At 40.6% G+C, this 15,577-nt stretch overlaps 1 protein-coding gene across 1 annotated transcript in view; it reads left to right on the plus strand.

Annotated features, from left to right (window-relative positions):
• The window catches only part of EZR (ezrin), a 51,735-nt gene that overhangs the window by 22,714 nt on the left and 13,444 nt on the right, over positions 1-15,577 (plus strand). Inside the window, exons 3-6 of the mRNA XM_019550021.1 lie at positions 3,458-3,541; positions 11,058-11,153; positions 12,413-12,687; positions 14,202-14,285. Of these exons, the coding sequence (XP_019405566.1) occupies positions 3,458-3,541; positions 11,058-11,153; positions 12,413-12,687; positions 14,202-14,285 (539 nt within the window). The remainder of the gene's footprint in view (positions 1-3,457; positions 3,542-11,057; positions 11,154-12,412; positions 12,688-14,201; positions 14,286-15,577) is intronic.

A 15,577-nucleotide genomic window follows, 5' to 3' on the forward strand; every position in this document is an offset into this window, starting at 1 on the left:
GACAAATTTAAGGCAAACTTTTTCAATAGTTTCGATTTTATAACCTTTCCATGTAGAATCAAATTATTGGGAGCTCACCTTGCATTCAGGGTCATCTTTTACATGTGAGTAAATACGGTATTCACTTGACTCTATATATTTGACCAATTATAATTTATACTTATAAAATGTTTCCAGAATTAGGCCTAAAAGTAGAAAGCTAACACTCTTTAGCTCTTGTATATGCTAAACATATTAGTATTTTTGTTAGGTTGGTTTTTTTTTTTTAGCTGTTTGAGCTTCTGCCACTTGGCCAAGTTTCAGTCATAACACACTGCCCAGATTTGTTAATGGTGTCTTGAACTGGGGGCTTGTCATCTCTGTGGGATAGCACAGTGTCTCACACGGAAGCCTCCGCCTTAATCAGGCTTCCATTTAATTCCAGTTCACCTACATGTTGATTAGTGAACCTGACTGCTTCCATAATAGCATCTTCAGTTGTGTGTCTGTAGCCATGTAGTTTTAGTGTGTTAACTTGTGTGTAGTACAACTTCTGTTTCCTATGGGCCATACTGTTTACAGCCCTCCCACTGATCGTGACGTATGGGAAAGAGCCTTGATATCTCCTACTTAAACCAAGGATCTCATGTGAGCTTAGCTTTCAGGGTTCTTCTGTCATTACATCTCTGCAGCAGCTAAGAACTTATTTATGTACCCTGGCTCTGTGGAAGCTTCCTAGAAACACTCTTAAGACCACTAAGCTCTTGCCTAAAACAAGTTTTATTACCATGAGGAGAGTGGAGAGAAAAAAAAGTAGGTAGGAGACGCAGATAATTCTAGATAGGCCCTAAACTATTGAAATTGCAGGAAAGAACATTTCAAGAGGTCAGTGTCGTCGTCTTTTTATTTTTTTCCTCCCCAGCTCTTTGGCTGACCCCTCAGCAAGGCAGTACTTGAAATCCAGACCCTTTGCATTCAAATTCTCCATAGGCTCTGCTGGTCTTTGAATTGAATCCTTTGGAAGCGTGTAGTGGGGATTCATTAATGTGCTCTCCACAGAGTCCCAGGGGTGTCATACTCCAGGAAAGAGTGGTATGTAACCAGGCAACCACACCACTTCCTGTTTAAAAGTTGCAGTGTAAATCTTTGCAACAAAACAAAGTGTTAATGTTGGAAGTAAACCCAATTCCCAGAATTTTAGAAAGAAACAAGAGTGTAAGAGCTGGCATCTGTATTTTTAAAAAAAAAAAAAAAAAAAAAAGTTTGCCAATTGTGATGGTTTTTGTGATGCTCAGTTCTAATGATAGCAAGAAAGATATCTTGGTACCAGAATATCTGATCTTAAGTGTATGTGTGTGTGTGGTTTTGTTTTTGTTTTTTGGTTTTTTTTCCATGCTAGAGAGCTAAATAACCCCTTTTTATACTGTTTTACTCTGTTGCATCTAGGACCAGAAGAGTATGTGGATGTCCACTGCAATTCTTTGTGTTTCAAGGCTGCAGAATTGGGCTCTGAGTGGGAGAGATACCCCCTTCAACCTGTCTATCCTTACAAATTTTTATTTTACTTGCATTGTGGTTTTCAGCCAGAAGTATAAATAAATAAGGAATTGCAGGCTTGTATTGTATAAGGATTATGAATGCATACATTCTTTAGAGGGTATGGGGAGAGATTAGAGTAGAATATTATTTGACTAAACTGTGTGGGGAGGGGTTGGGCAAAAGGATGCCATACTTGAACACAGGCAGGGCAGAGTTGCCCCTCTGTATTTGAACATGTTATACATTCACATTCTGGTCGTCGTCTTTCTAGCAATAAATGCCTTTTTTTTCCCCTTAACTTTTGTACCCAAGACCATTTTTTACTTTGGATATCATTTAGACACTTGTTCTTGGTGGGGGTAGGGGGAGAAAGTATAGAAGTAGAATATTGTCTCACCTCTCCACTGGATTTAGCATAAGTAGGGATGTACAATACTCGGGGAAAACACACATTTTTAAACGCTTTTCAGATTTAAAATAAAACAAACCCCAGACTCTTCAATTCAGACAGTATTCTGTCACTTCAGTATACTCTCAAGCATCACCTAGCAGCCAGCTTCTTGGGTTTGGCCACAGGGGACCTGCAGTTTCACAACAGGACTGTCCTGTGAATAAACAGCTGGCAGAAATTTTAAGTGAGCTAGTGTGGGAGTAAAAGGCTTTTTAAATAGCATCTCTTTTTAACAACACTGAGAGCTGTTTGGGTAACTGAAAATAGCCTTTATTTTAATATAAATTAATCTATTTTTTGTAGTTCAATGCGCTAAAACTAGCATGGGTAATATTTTACCAGCAATGCAAGCGCTAATTTTTAAGATTGCATATACACCAAGGCAATTAACTGTCATACCTGTTTTTATTTGATAGTAGAAAACTATTTGAACTTGAACCTCTCTGTGACTGGGAAGCTGCTCCTTAGAGTCTCTTATCCTTTTCTGCTTGAGGATGTCATACACTTCTGGGAAAGTTTTCCTGATTTATAGCTTTTTTGTTTTTTTCTTGTATACTTTTGGAAATAGTAGTGTTGTTATATCACAAGCAGTACTGAATTCTCATAGCTGCAGATAATCCTTTCCTAAGCTGCTATTTTCTTGCTGTTGTTTGTTTGTTATTCCCTGTAGGTTTGGTTGCTGCTTTTACTGCTTTCTGACTAATTGTTGAGATTTTACTAGTAAACAAAAAACAGCCCTTTAATACAATGTTAATTTATTCTGCCATTGAGAAGCCAATATATCACACTGCCTGTAAAATGCTAGCTATTAAAATGTTTGGTTACTCTAGAGCATCCTTTTTATGTGCTCGGTTATTCTTATGATCATAATAATTTATGCTTATTGGATTAATGCTGATGGTCTCCAAGGAATAAATCGGAAGCTTTTCTTTACCTTTTTAAAACCTTGGCTTAAATCCAGCTCCAGCATAAATTGGGGCTAAACTATAATTTTTAAAAGCCTTTAATTCAACTTAGTACATTTCAGCCTTTCTTAAAAGGGTGATATAAAGACAACATGCTCAGGACATTCCAAGCTTCGAAACAGTCGTTACTAAAGTGCCTTCTCCTTTAATCAGAAATTCAATCCAATTACTGTGCAAGTAACAAAATCTGTGGAGCAATCTAGATAACCTAGTGAAATTAGTCCCTTTGATTAACTTGGTCTATGCATTAACAAAATGTAATTTGAAGCATGTACTAAAATGTAAATGTATTAAAAAGTAGACTGAAGCCATTGCTTATAATGATTGTTCATCAGCCAGAGAGGCATGTAGGCATTGAAGAAAAAGTTTATTTGCTTTTAATGAAATAATGCTTCCATGTTTTGGAAGCAATATTGCATATGAGACCAGGCCTGCTAGCACTCAGGTGATGGATTCTGTGACTCTTGCTGTTTGTGTAATGCTTTAAAAATAATACTTGTAATTCCCCCCCGGTCTCTTTTAGATAAATGTTCGAGTTACCACTGTGGACGCGGAGCTGGAGTTTGCCATCCAGCCTAACACCACAGGCAAGCAGCTCTTTGACCAGGTCAGTAAGCAGTTGGGTACCTATTTGTTTTTGTCTTTTTCTTGCTTTTCTTAAAAATCCAATATTCGGCTGTGCTTCTACTGCAAGTTCCCCTTTGTGTCAGGGACCAAGTCTTTTTATGTTTTGTCAAAGCTTTGTACAATGGGAACCTGATCTTGACTGGATACTTTGGACTCTGAGGCAATACATATGAAGTAGTAATAAACGGAGATTCTTGTAGGCATTTGGCCCCTGCTTTTCATATCATTTATCAAATAAATTGCCTGCCTGTTTGAATATCCGCTCTTGCATTTGCAGCTGCCAGTAGTTGCCCTATTTTTGTCCCACAGAGGCTCTTCCTGGGTCAAACTTCCAGTGTAGTAACAGAGTACACAGCCAGCTCCTAATAAACATGAATTATAATCATAATGGCTAGAATTCAGTACAGTTGCTGTCACATTGTACCAGTTTAATGAGTTATTGTAAGTAGCTTCTTTCTCAGAGAAGCAAACTGTACAACCCCTCTCCCTGCTCTGAGCATACAACAGGGGAGAAGAGAAAATAGGCCTTCAGAATGAAGTGGCTGTGGCAATGATTTGCATCCCAAAGGATAGGGGAGATTGATTCATGCTCTCCAGGATTTATGTCTTGGAAATGGGTGCTGTATTATTTGGTGTATAGTCACTGCTGAGCGCCTGAATCTTTAATTCCCCTCTAAGGCTGGGTACAGACATTCAAAGACCCCAAGACTAAGTAAATCCTAAGTTGCACGATTTTCTGTATGGTGTAGTTTTTAGATCAGTAGTGAACAGAGCACATATTTTCGGGGGGGGAGGGGATGGGGAGACTGGAAATCTTAGAGCAGGTTCTGCTATTTTTAAACCAGTCTGTTTGTTATGGGCATAGACCAGTTTCTGATCGCTTATACTGGTAAAAGTCCCTGGCCTAAAGGGTTAGTTACTTAACCCTAGTGGCAGAGATGTGGTAGACTATGACAGAGGTGTTTTCCCTCTGTTTAATTCCTTCTCTTTTGTGAAAAATGGGCTATTTTAAACTCATTTTATCTGGATAATGCCTTACTTTTTAAGCTAATAACATTTCTGTAGACTTCTTGGTGTCCAAATTTGAGCTATTTTTTTTCTTAATTATTTTTGGTGAGCGTAGTTGTGTTGAACTTGGTAAAATTCTTCCCTAAAGTATACTTGCTAAATATCTAGGTGATGATATAAGGGTTATGTCCTTAAAAGAAGGAAGAATTTCTTAACCGAATATGTAGAATTCCACTGTGTAGCTTTTTAAATACATAAGCTAAACCTTTTTTCCACAGGAAGCTATAGTACTACTCTGCACTTCTGTCATAACACCCTTTGAATGGAGTCTTGGAGCTCTTGACAAAGGCAGCTCCCCATTCTTTGGTGATGTGGGAAACTGAGGTCCAGAGGTGGTGACTTGACAAAGATGTTGGTGGGTTTGGAGCCATGTAACGGAAAAGTCAGGAGATCTGTGCACTGATTTGAAGCGATTTTTTTTATAAGGCATGCCGACTCATCAGACAAAGCAAAGCAAAGAAGCTGGTGTTCCAAGCCATGGGGCTAAAGGACATGAGCAGCCAAACCGTGTCCTGCTCTGGCTCTGAGGATCTCCTTAAGGAAGCCTTCAGCTCTTCGTGCGCTGCCATGGAACAGAAAGTGGAGCTGCTAAATTGCAGAATGAGGAAAAGGAAGGGGTGACTAGATTGAGGCAAACAACACTTTGTAAACTTTTGTCTGTGTCTTTGGACTCTTTCTACACAGAGAAAATGCACAACATGATTTTTGTACAACAGAAATAGACCTGGTTTAGCCTAACTTATTCAAGGCCTGCTTCTCACAAGACCCTTATCACTGACCTAGCTGTTTGGAGGACTAAATGTGTGTAAAGAAGGCAAATTTTAATGGATTTTTTTTTTTTTTTAAAAAAAACACTGAGAAACAGTTTTCTTTTCCCATCTCCTACTAGCTTTGTTAACAAAGGCTGTGCAATCTCTAAGGTCAAGTAGGGAGTGTTGACTAAAGAGTGTTTCTCCTTTTGTACCAGATTTTGACAACACACTTTGAGTGAGGTACCAGAGAGAGAGGGTTAGAGCCAACAGGTTCTGTTGGGAACGATGGAGATGCTTCTTGACAATTCTTTTTCTCCTAGAAAGAAGAAGAAACTGCAGGAAGAAGAGGGGTTCTGGGGATTTGTTTGCCTGAATTCCAGTTGCTGCAGTACTTGAACATTAACAAACAAAACTTGCAAATCCAGATGTTATTGTAGGAACTCACAGCTTTATTGTGTTGTTTCTGACCTGGGCTAGATTTGAAATATTGATAGATGGTGCATCAAGGCTCCAATACAACTGTTTCATTGAAGCAGGATTTAGTTAGCCACCAGTGAATGGAAAGACATACCTATAGACCTAGCTTAAACTTTTTTTTCCCTAAACTTCACACCCTCCCACCTCCACGCACAATGGAAGCACTTGAGGTGAGTGTGTAGTGGTAATTCGTGTGCCTGCAGAGGTGCCTTGAAGTATGTGATCTTTAGGAACCAAAACCCCTTTGACTTTTTTCAGTGAGGCTTAGGACCCCAACATACATTAAGCTCTCTTGAGAACAAGACCCTCAAACTTTTACTGCTGCTCACTATAGTTAAGTAACATGCTTTAATTGGAAAACTTGTATTTGAGGGTCTCTCTCAAATATCTCTTTCCCTGTCTCTAGCCTCCTCTTTAATCCTTAAAATTCAGCAAGGAAGAATTGTTTTTGTCCTAAATGTAAAGTTTAAGGGTTTTCATTAATAGCAATAGAATTTTGAGGGTTTTTTCAAGTGGGAAATATTTGGAGATTTGACTTAAACAGCTCTTTTCCTTGTGTTTTGTTTTTTCCAGCCAGTGTTTTAATAATGGTTTGCCCCCCTCCCCCCCCGGACTTTTCTTTTCCCATCTCCACCCTCACTCTCTCCTTACAGATTTTAACCATTAACTATATGATGGGGGGGGGGGTCAAAATATTTGGGAGGTGATAACATGGATGTACTGCAGAACTGACACATTTTACTCTGAATATCTTTTAAATCGGGGCTTTTGACCACATGGACCAGCTTAGTGGCCTAGGGATGGTCCACAGGTCAAATTGGACCCTGGGGCCTAGCATTACCTCCCCTCCTGTCCCCATGTGCAGGGATTGGGCCTTAGGGGTCCAGCCTTCCCTCTGCCACCCCCAGCCCTTTGTGCTGGATTCAGGCACTCAGTGCAACATTTAGGGCCTGCTTCCCCTCCTTCCTAGAAATATGACAGTGAGGAAGCAGTACCATCACTCCCCCACTTCACATTCCAGGGCTGGATGACATAGCACCATGGGCCAAATCTGGCTCACGGGCCAGGGGTTGAGCACTTCTATCTTATATTTATATCCTCCCAGGGTTCTGTACCTGTGACTAGTCTATCACCAATTAAAAGAGCAAGAGCTGGGGATCTGATTAGAAACCGCTTAACTTTGGGCCTCCTGGTATAGAGGAATGATAAGTTACTGCTATTGATAAAGCTGGTACTTTATTAAAATGACTTACACCCCATGCACTTAAATTCAATAAGTATGTGTGTGGGGTTTAAATTTGAAACTGGTCTTTATTCTAAGACTCCAACTCCTCAGTTTCTTATGATCAAGTATCTTAGAAATGGAACAGAAACCTCTGCCCTTTATTCTAAAGTTGAACATCAGTACCAACAACCAACCATAATGCATAATCTCACGTGAAAGGGAGCCACAAGGCATGGTGTTTTTTCAAAAACTGTGCGCGTGTGAAAATAATAAAGCCACTAAATCCTGGAAGAGAAGCAGTGTCTGGAAAGATTATTTTGTTTGGTTGCCTTGTTAGCAAAAGAGATTTTTTTGAAGACTCAGGAGGTCCCTTTCACTCCTATATTCCTCTGATACACCATATACTTTCTGATGAATATTGTAAATTGGGTGTCTATATTACTAAGCTTGGATTTCAGCTGATCGGAGATGATACCTGTAGGCCTGCATCAGACTAAAACAGAAAGCCAGAAGCAATATTAAATGCTCATGCTGAGCTGCCCTAAGAAGATGATTCATTTGTTACTAGCCTGTTTGTCAGTTTTTTAAATGGTTTTTTTTTTTCCATCTAACCTGACCTTATTCCTTGCTAGAAGTCAGGTTAAGGCAGGCTGGATAAAAATCAACAATTTTTTTTTTTATTAAATCTTTTTTTTTAAAACATCTTAAAACATTAAAAATAAATCCTATATAAAGATGGCTTTAATTTATGTTAAAGATCAAAGATATCATCATGGAATAGAGATTAACTTCTAATTGTATGCTATTTGAGATCATATATTCATGTAACATTTTTAGAAAAGTTTTTATAAATGTTACAACAGGCCATGAACTATGTTAAAGACCCAAATTTATAGGGTTTCCAGAGGCTTCTCTGTAGATTAGTAAAGATTATAGAAAACCACTCTACCCAGTGGGACTCGTTGCTCATTAAGCATCTCTGTGATGCTTAGTTTCACTTATCAGACTGGATTTGTCTCCAGAGAGAGCATCCTTGTTAACAGCACTATATGGAAATAAAAGATAACAGACCTGATTAACCACCCATCAGCGCTACTGGCAAGTTTTTATATACACAGTCAAGCCCTTACCTTTCTCTAAAAGTGCAAAGTTTCAAGAAGCTAAAGGATATCAAAGAACAAGAATGCACTTTTTGTAGAAACCAATGATTAAACCAAGGCTTCCTGATGAGTGATTTTAAATCAAGTTGATTGAAATCATATCCACCCTGGGTTAAGGACTTGTCTACTTGACGAAACTAACCAAAGTAGGTTATAGCAGAAACCCTTTATAGCTATGTCAGTTACCTTTCCCATGAAGGCAAGGTTGAATATATCTGTTACCCTCTTTCTAAGATGTATTTGTAAGTAGTGGGATAAGATTGAAATCTACATGAATGGGTGCTGCATTTTGAGTTCATGGCCTAGTAAGCAGCCTTTCACACAGTAAATCTAATTTATTGTCAAAGGTAGACCTAAAGTGTTAATTCACTGCAGCTATCCTGCTGACCTTTGGCTTCAATTCATGCAGAATTTAAATCTAAAAAGAAGACCAGTAGCTAGGCTTGTAAATGTTCTAGCCCTTTTCCTCTTAAATTGGACACATTCAGATTCTTCCCCATTGTAAGAGCTTCAGAGCACTTTCTGTGATTTCTTGGAACACCCAAAAATAGATCTACTGCTTTATAGGAATTTGCAAAGTAATTTATGGGTATTTCTGGTGAAAGAGTTGCATGCACAGTTTCTGATGGTACCTTTTGGTTTAGCAACACCTTGATTGAGAGTCACTGCCTTAACTCATCAGCCAGTTGTTCAGAGTAAGCAAAGTTCAGAGCTGTTTGTCTATTTTGTGTTCTGCAAATCCAGAGACCAGTTAACCAGAGTTTGGTGTCTACCCAAGCTGATGGATCACCCATCTATCCAAATATTAAATTTGCTAATTCAGCAAACAAATAAAGGGGAAATATGCTTTTATACAGCGATTATATCATATCTGCTTGCTGCTCTTTCTTGCATCCTGGAACTCTTTAAGCACTTCTGAAAAGTGTGGATATAGGTTAATTCTGTGTCTGTGATTTTTTGTTTTTTATAAACAATCGTGCGCACAAGTGACAGTGTGTATGCTAACTTTTCTCATGATAGTATAAATATGAAAGTGGAACATGGAGTTAAACATTCAGGAATTTCCAAAGCTAAAGGAGCAGCGTTCACCTAGTCTGTCATCCATTTACCTGGTGATCTGTAGAGAGAAACTAAATATTGTATGCTGTCTGTCAAAGTGGTTTCTTAAAGAAATTATACTGTGCTTTTATACAGTTAACCTTCTTTGGAAGTGCTTAATGACTTATTAAGGCCTTGCTACTGTGAGCTAGTGTTGCTAGAGAGTAGATTCAGCTATATCTCTATTTAACATGATTTAGCTCAAACTGTCCTCAGTACAATTACAGGTTTAAGTCTCTCTCTTGCAAAACGTGAGCCAAATCCTAATTGCTTTCCTCATTTTGGGGGGTATTCCCCCTTTGCTAGGTGTCCTATGAGACCATTCAGATTTCTGACAGCAAAATAAGACCTTTTACTTTAATAATGCAGGTAAAAATAGCTATAGTATTTTGTTCCTGCTTGCTTTCCTTCTTTGCCTATGAGTATGTTGCTGTTACTTGTCCCTTTTCAATTTGTACGAGCACCCCTTCTCCACCTAGCCGAGTAGAACACGTAAGAGATTTTTGGAATGTGTTGCTTCAATATCCTTTACATTTTCTATTGTGGCCATGGGGAAACTTGTTTCTAAAATCTTTTATGGTAAAGCACAGCATGCAACAGCATACAAATTTTGACACTGGTTTTTAAGTGGTATTCACTCCAAGCATTTATCATTAGCTTTTTAAAATAGTGAGATTAGAAAACGGTTAAAGGCTTCTCTTTCTTCCTGTATTGGAGACTTCAGGAGTCACACTTTCAACCTTTTTTCTCCTCTGCACTCACATGCACTAGAAACTTAATATTTTTATTTTATAAATAAATATTAAGAATCCCAGATGCCCTTGCTCCTGGATTCAGAGTTTTAAAGAAGTTCACTGATATCACAAGAGTTGCTAATGCTGGGCCAGTATTTGAAGGTATTGCCATTTTCTCCCTCAGAATATTTAGAGTAAAGCTCAGTTTCTCCCTGTGTTCGTTAATGCATTTTCCAGGGTCATGTACATTTCTGTATGTTACTGATTAGCAACAGGCAATCTATGGTGGCTGCTGAAGCAGTAATGCCCACGGAAAATGCTGGTTAAGATGGTCTTAATCCTCACGTGCTATTGACAACTAGTTTATTGATAAGTACTGAATTCAGAGAAACCCATGCTACTACCTAGCTAAGGGTTCAGAATAAGTGGTATTTGGACTTGGGAACAAGATGTTTACACAGGTGTGTGGCTGTCCTCAATGCATGGAGTTAGGGCACTGAAATTCCTTTCTTCAACCAAGGAGTAGCACCATAACCCAAGGGGATGAAAAGGATCCCGATCTAAATTGTAAAACTGCTCATACTTTCAGTATCACTCTGTTAGCCTGAGAAACCAGCTGGTCTGCAATTCTGATGCTCAAACAGCAGGCTGAAATCCATTGAAAACCACTGTAGGTAAAGCACACATTTCTGTCAGTTGTTTCTGCACACACACAACTTGAGGATTGAAACATGTAGCTTAGCTTCTTTATTGTGAAGGCTTCAGGCTGAGAGATGAAATTAAGTAGACTGGGTCAGCAGACAAGGGCTGCAGGTAGAGAGCTTTGAAGGCTGCACCCTTGGGTAGGTGAAGTAAAGGGATGCCTCTTAAAACATAATACAGATATGGAGTTCAGGCTGAGACCATGCTTAGAGGGACAAATGAAACTTCACAGCCATGTCAACTGGGTGTTTTTGGGGGTTTTTTTTCCCCTCTCTTGCAGGTGGTGAAAACGATAGGCCTGCGTGAAGTCTGGTACTTTGGTCTTCAGTATGAGGACAACAAAGGATTTCAGACGTGGCTGAAACTTGATAAAAAGGTAATTGAGATTCAGGGTTAACTGATGAATGGAGGTTAAAGTTTTGGTATGGGATCCCTGCTGTGTTATCAGCTGCTGATGTTGCAATCCTGTAATACTATTAATAATTCTTTAACCTTCAATAGCTATAAATTTTCTGGTGTGCTTTTTTTAGGGGTTACTTGGGGTTCACAGGACTACTGTGAGTCATGCTCAGACAAACAGAAGGCTTGCCACTGCTCCCAGGATAACTGTAGTGGCTGTGTAAAGGCAGCAGTCACTGCTGGAGCACACCTTGAGTCTAACCAATGTGACATCATTGCTTTTCACAGAATAACCAGCCATTGTGTTTATTTTGGCTAGTGGAACCTGTTGGCATCTGTTGCTTAATCTTCTGTGCTTGTGTAGGATCAGTTGCCAGGCTTGTTGGAATGAACAGTTTGTTTCCAAGTTAGCCTATTCCATGCTGTAATTGAACTATTTAACGTTCTCTTATTCATGAGTATGAAATCTGTTAATGGAATGCACTACATCTTGCGGATATACCCTCCTCGGAAGCATCTGGTGCTGGTCATTGTCAAAAACTACACAGGATCAAATAGACCCTTGATCTGATCCATTACGGCAGTTTCTTTGCTCCAGGATGCAGAGCTTGCTACAGAAATATCAGCTTCTAGTTACAGTGACTTCAGTAATTGCTTGCCTGGAAAAATAATTCAGAAGGCGTTGTATTTTTGCATATTTTATGCTATTTAGCAGCTCAAAGCAAAGAGAGAGAGCAGTGTGTAATCAGCTGGTTGCTTCATGTGGAACTGTAAATGGTACATGAACAACCTCTGCTTGTTTCTCAAAATGCAAAGGGGCTCTACATTTTTCAGTCTAACAAAACTGACTGATATACATAATCCACTTAAGTATATTTGTGCCACCTATAGAAACTGTGGGGAGTCCTGGAAGTGCACTGTCTCTTTGCAGTTTAAACAGGGTTGCTTGAAGAAGAATTGTAGGTTAAAACTTGTGTTTCTTGTGGGCCCTGATCTTGGTGTGCACCACAAATTCCCATGCCCCTACATGTACCTATGGTTTTAGAAGAGCCCCTATGCTAACAGGGCAAACCATGGGCTGCAGCTGGTTGCGTTCTGAAATGAATTCTCCTCAACTAGAATGCTCTCCAGGTATACACTATAAAAGAAACTAAACCATTTTCCACATGAAGAACTTATGTCATTATCCATTAATGCATGCTCAAGAGTTGTTGTGGTCTTTTCTAACCTGTTCAGGTCTCCGCTCAAGAAGTCAGGAAAGAAAGCCCCCTCCAATTCAGATTCCGTGCCAAGTTCTTCCCTGAGGATGTCTCTGAGGAGCTGATCCAGGACATCACCCAGAAGCTCTTCTTTCTGCAAGTGAAGGAAGGGATCCTCAGTGATGAGATCTACTGCCCACCTGAAACAGCAGTTCTGCTCGGCTCCTATGCTGTACAGGCCAAATTTGGAGACTACAATAAGGACGTGCACAAGCCTGGATACCTCAACTCAGAACGCCTTATCCCCCAACGGTGAGCAAAAACATCATAAAGGAGTTAAGCAGCACTAAGTCCTCTGTTCTTTTCTGGTTATTAAATAACATGTGGTCTGGTCAAAAGATGCAGTGCTTCAACAATAACACTGCATTTCTTCTCCATCTAACCCAGATCACATGTGCCTGCCTGGAGAGTGCTTTCTGCCTCCATGCAGTGGGTAAGGGTGCATTCTTACTCTGAGGGCTCACCTTTTTCCTCTCTGAGTGCCTTCTTGGCGCTGCCTGTGCTGGCAATGATTGTGGTGGCAGATGTTAATGCAAGCATTTTGGCTTTTGAGTAAGGAAAAACAGGCTACTGTTAGAACCTCCTGAACCTGGAGAATTTTAGCTTGCATGCCATTAATTTTAAAATTGAAGCTGTAGACCAGGGGTGAGCAATTCATTTGGGCTGGAGGGCCACTTAAGGAGGTTTGGTGAGCTGTTGCAGGCTGACTCAGCACCCCCCACCCCCCGCTCTGCTGTGACGATGGGTCAGCACCCCTTCTTGTTTGCCCTGCAACAGCTCACCAAACCTCCCTAAGACAAAGATGGGCAACTATATTGGCTGGCTCTCATGCCCTCCCCCTGAACCCAGAACCTGCTGACTGCATCCACCCAATGCCCTGGAAGCAACCCTGGATAGGTGCCAGAGTTGATTGTGGATGCAGCTGGCAGGTTCCAGGTGGGATTATGGCATCCACTTGGGTCCATACTGGATACCGCTGCATCAGCACTGGACAGATGCAGTCCTGCCCACCTAGCACAGTAGAATCAGTTCCACCCACCTGGCACCACACAGCAGCCAGAACTGCTGGCTGCCCATGGGCTGGATTCAGCCCACGAGCTCTAGATTATGGGGCTGGAAGGCAGCTCAAATTGTTATCTACCACATTCCCCTGCACTGAGACAAGGAAAATGCACACCTTGATACCTTGTTATCTCACCTGTTCCTGAACATCCTGGTATGTGGCACCAATTTAAAAATAAATTTTGTCTTTCTGTTTCGCTAACTGATATTACAGTGGCAGACACTTTTCTTTCCATAAGCTGGCCTGCTTAGGTAAGCAGTTTGCATCTTCTGCTTCTGTGTTTCCTTGTGAAATAATTTTATGGCTTTGACTCTTGGCAGTGACAGCCAAGAGTTCTTGCAGGAAAGAAGTGGGCACTTTCATTCGTGTTTTACTCTTTCTAATCCAGTTCTCCAAGATCATGGAGGAGTGTGCAGGTCTCTTTTTTTTTTTTCTTGTGGGGAGGGGTGAGAGGACAGGAGCTAAGGCTTTTAATGAGGTTGATCTCTGCAAGAGTTTCCTCTGGAGGCATGTAAGCCTTTTTTGGTCATGGTGATGCTTCTGAAAAGCTACAAGAGTAACCTTTAAACAGGCTTTACCTGCAGACCTTGAGGTAAACTCTTGAAGACAAAAATATGAATACAGATCTAAAGCAAATAGTGCAAATCAGCATAGGTGTCAGAATAAGGAACTTAATGCTTTCCATTTCCCTTCTGTGCATTAGTGTGATGGACCAGCACAAGCTTTCCAGAGATCAGTGGGAAGAGCGGATCCAGGTCTGGCATTCTGAACATGGTGGAATGCTCAAGTGAGTTCTTACATCTAGGTCCCACCCCCCCCTCCACTCTTAGTTTCCTTAAGTTTGCTTTTTTATGATGCATTGTCTTTTGTTTGTTTTCAATGGGCTTATAAGGTGATTGGCTCTGGAAATATGTGACCCTAACTTTTTTTCCTGTCCAATATTGAATAAAATGCAAAAATTCAACAGAATGGGAAACGGATTTATAAAGTAAAATGAATTTTGCAGCCAGGAACAAATTGCTGTCCTGTCAGACTAACAAATCTGTAGCTAGGTACCAGGTATAGACTGCTTACATCATAAGAATTGAATTTAAGAGAATAGAACATTTGAGTTGTGATATTAATGCTGCCATGTATAGGGAAGACCCCTGTGAACTGTGGATTGTCTGGTGTAGTGTCCTTGTAACCATGATGGTCTAGGGGACATCTGAGGAAGAAAGATTTTGTTTGGTAATATAGTTTCGTAGTTTCTAGGGTTGGAAGGGACCTGAGCAGATCGAGTCTGACCCCCTGCCATGGTTGGAAAGAGTACTGAGGTCAAACGACCCCAGCAAGGTGTACATCTAGACTCCTCTTAAAGACCCCAGCACCACTTCTCTCATCTATTATTTTTCTTTTATTACAACTATATAGTTGGGAGAGATTGTTTGACAAGCTTCTGGCCACAAAATGCCTTTCCCCAGGTCAGAGAAACTTTGGAGACCATTTGCTTTTGAAACCTAGCCCAAGCTTGCTTTCAAGCACAGTGGATTTGGACTTGTGTAGGAAAGTCAGCTGCTTCACTCTTCCCGTTATCTACATGTTATTTTCTTTGTCCCGCACCATGACAAAAATGTTTCTAAGGTCCCCTGCCTATGATGTACTTGTTTAGGGATTGCTATAATTATACAGTTGTAACACAGTGGTTCTCAACTGGGGTGGTATATCTGCTGTACAGCTACACTAGGAAGGGCTGTGGCTTGTCTGCATTCTCCTGCCTCATTAGGGTTCTCAGATCGGCCCAGAGCAGGCTGGTGAGGTGACTTGTGCTGCAGCCTTTTCCATTCCAACTGTGCACAAAGAGCACAGGGCACTCTTACCTAGCCACAGTGGTGGGCAGCAAAAACACCCTGGTTGAGAATCGTGAGGCAAGCTAAGGCAGCACAGAGGTTCTCAACCAGGGTCATGCCAAATTTGGAAAAGCTTTCATAGATTTCATAGACATCAGGGCTGGAAGGGACCTCGGGAGATCGAGTCCAGCCCCCTGCCCAAAGGGCAGGAAGTCAGCTGGGGTCATAGGATCCCAGCAAGATAAGCATC

Source organism: Crocodylus porosus, unplaced genomic scaffold (assembly GCF_001723895.1).
Source record: "Crocodylus porosus isolate Cpor-Errol unplaced genomic scaffold, CroPor_comp1, whole genome shotgun sequence".
Lineage (NCBI taxonomy): Eukaryota > Metazoa > Chordata > Crocodylia > Crocodylidae > Crocodylus > Crocodylus porosus.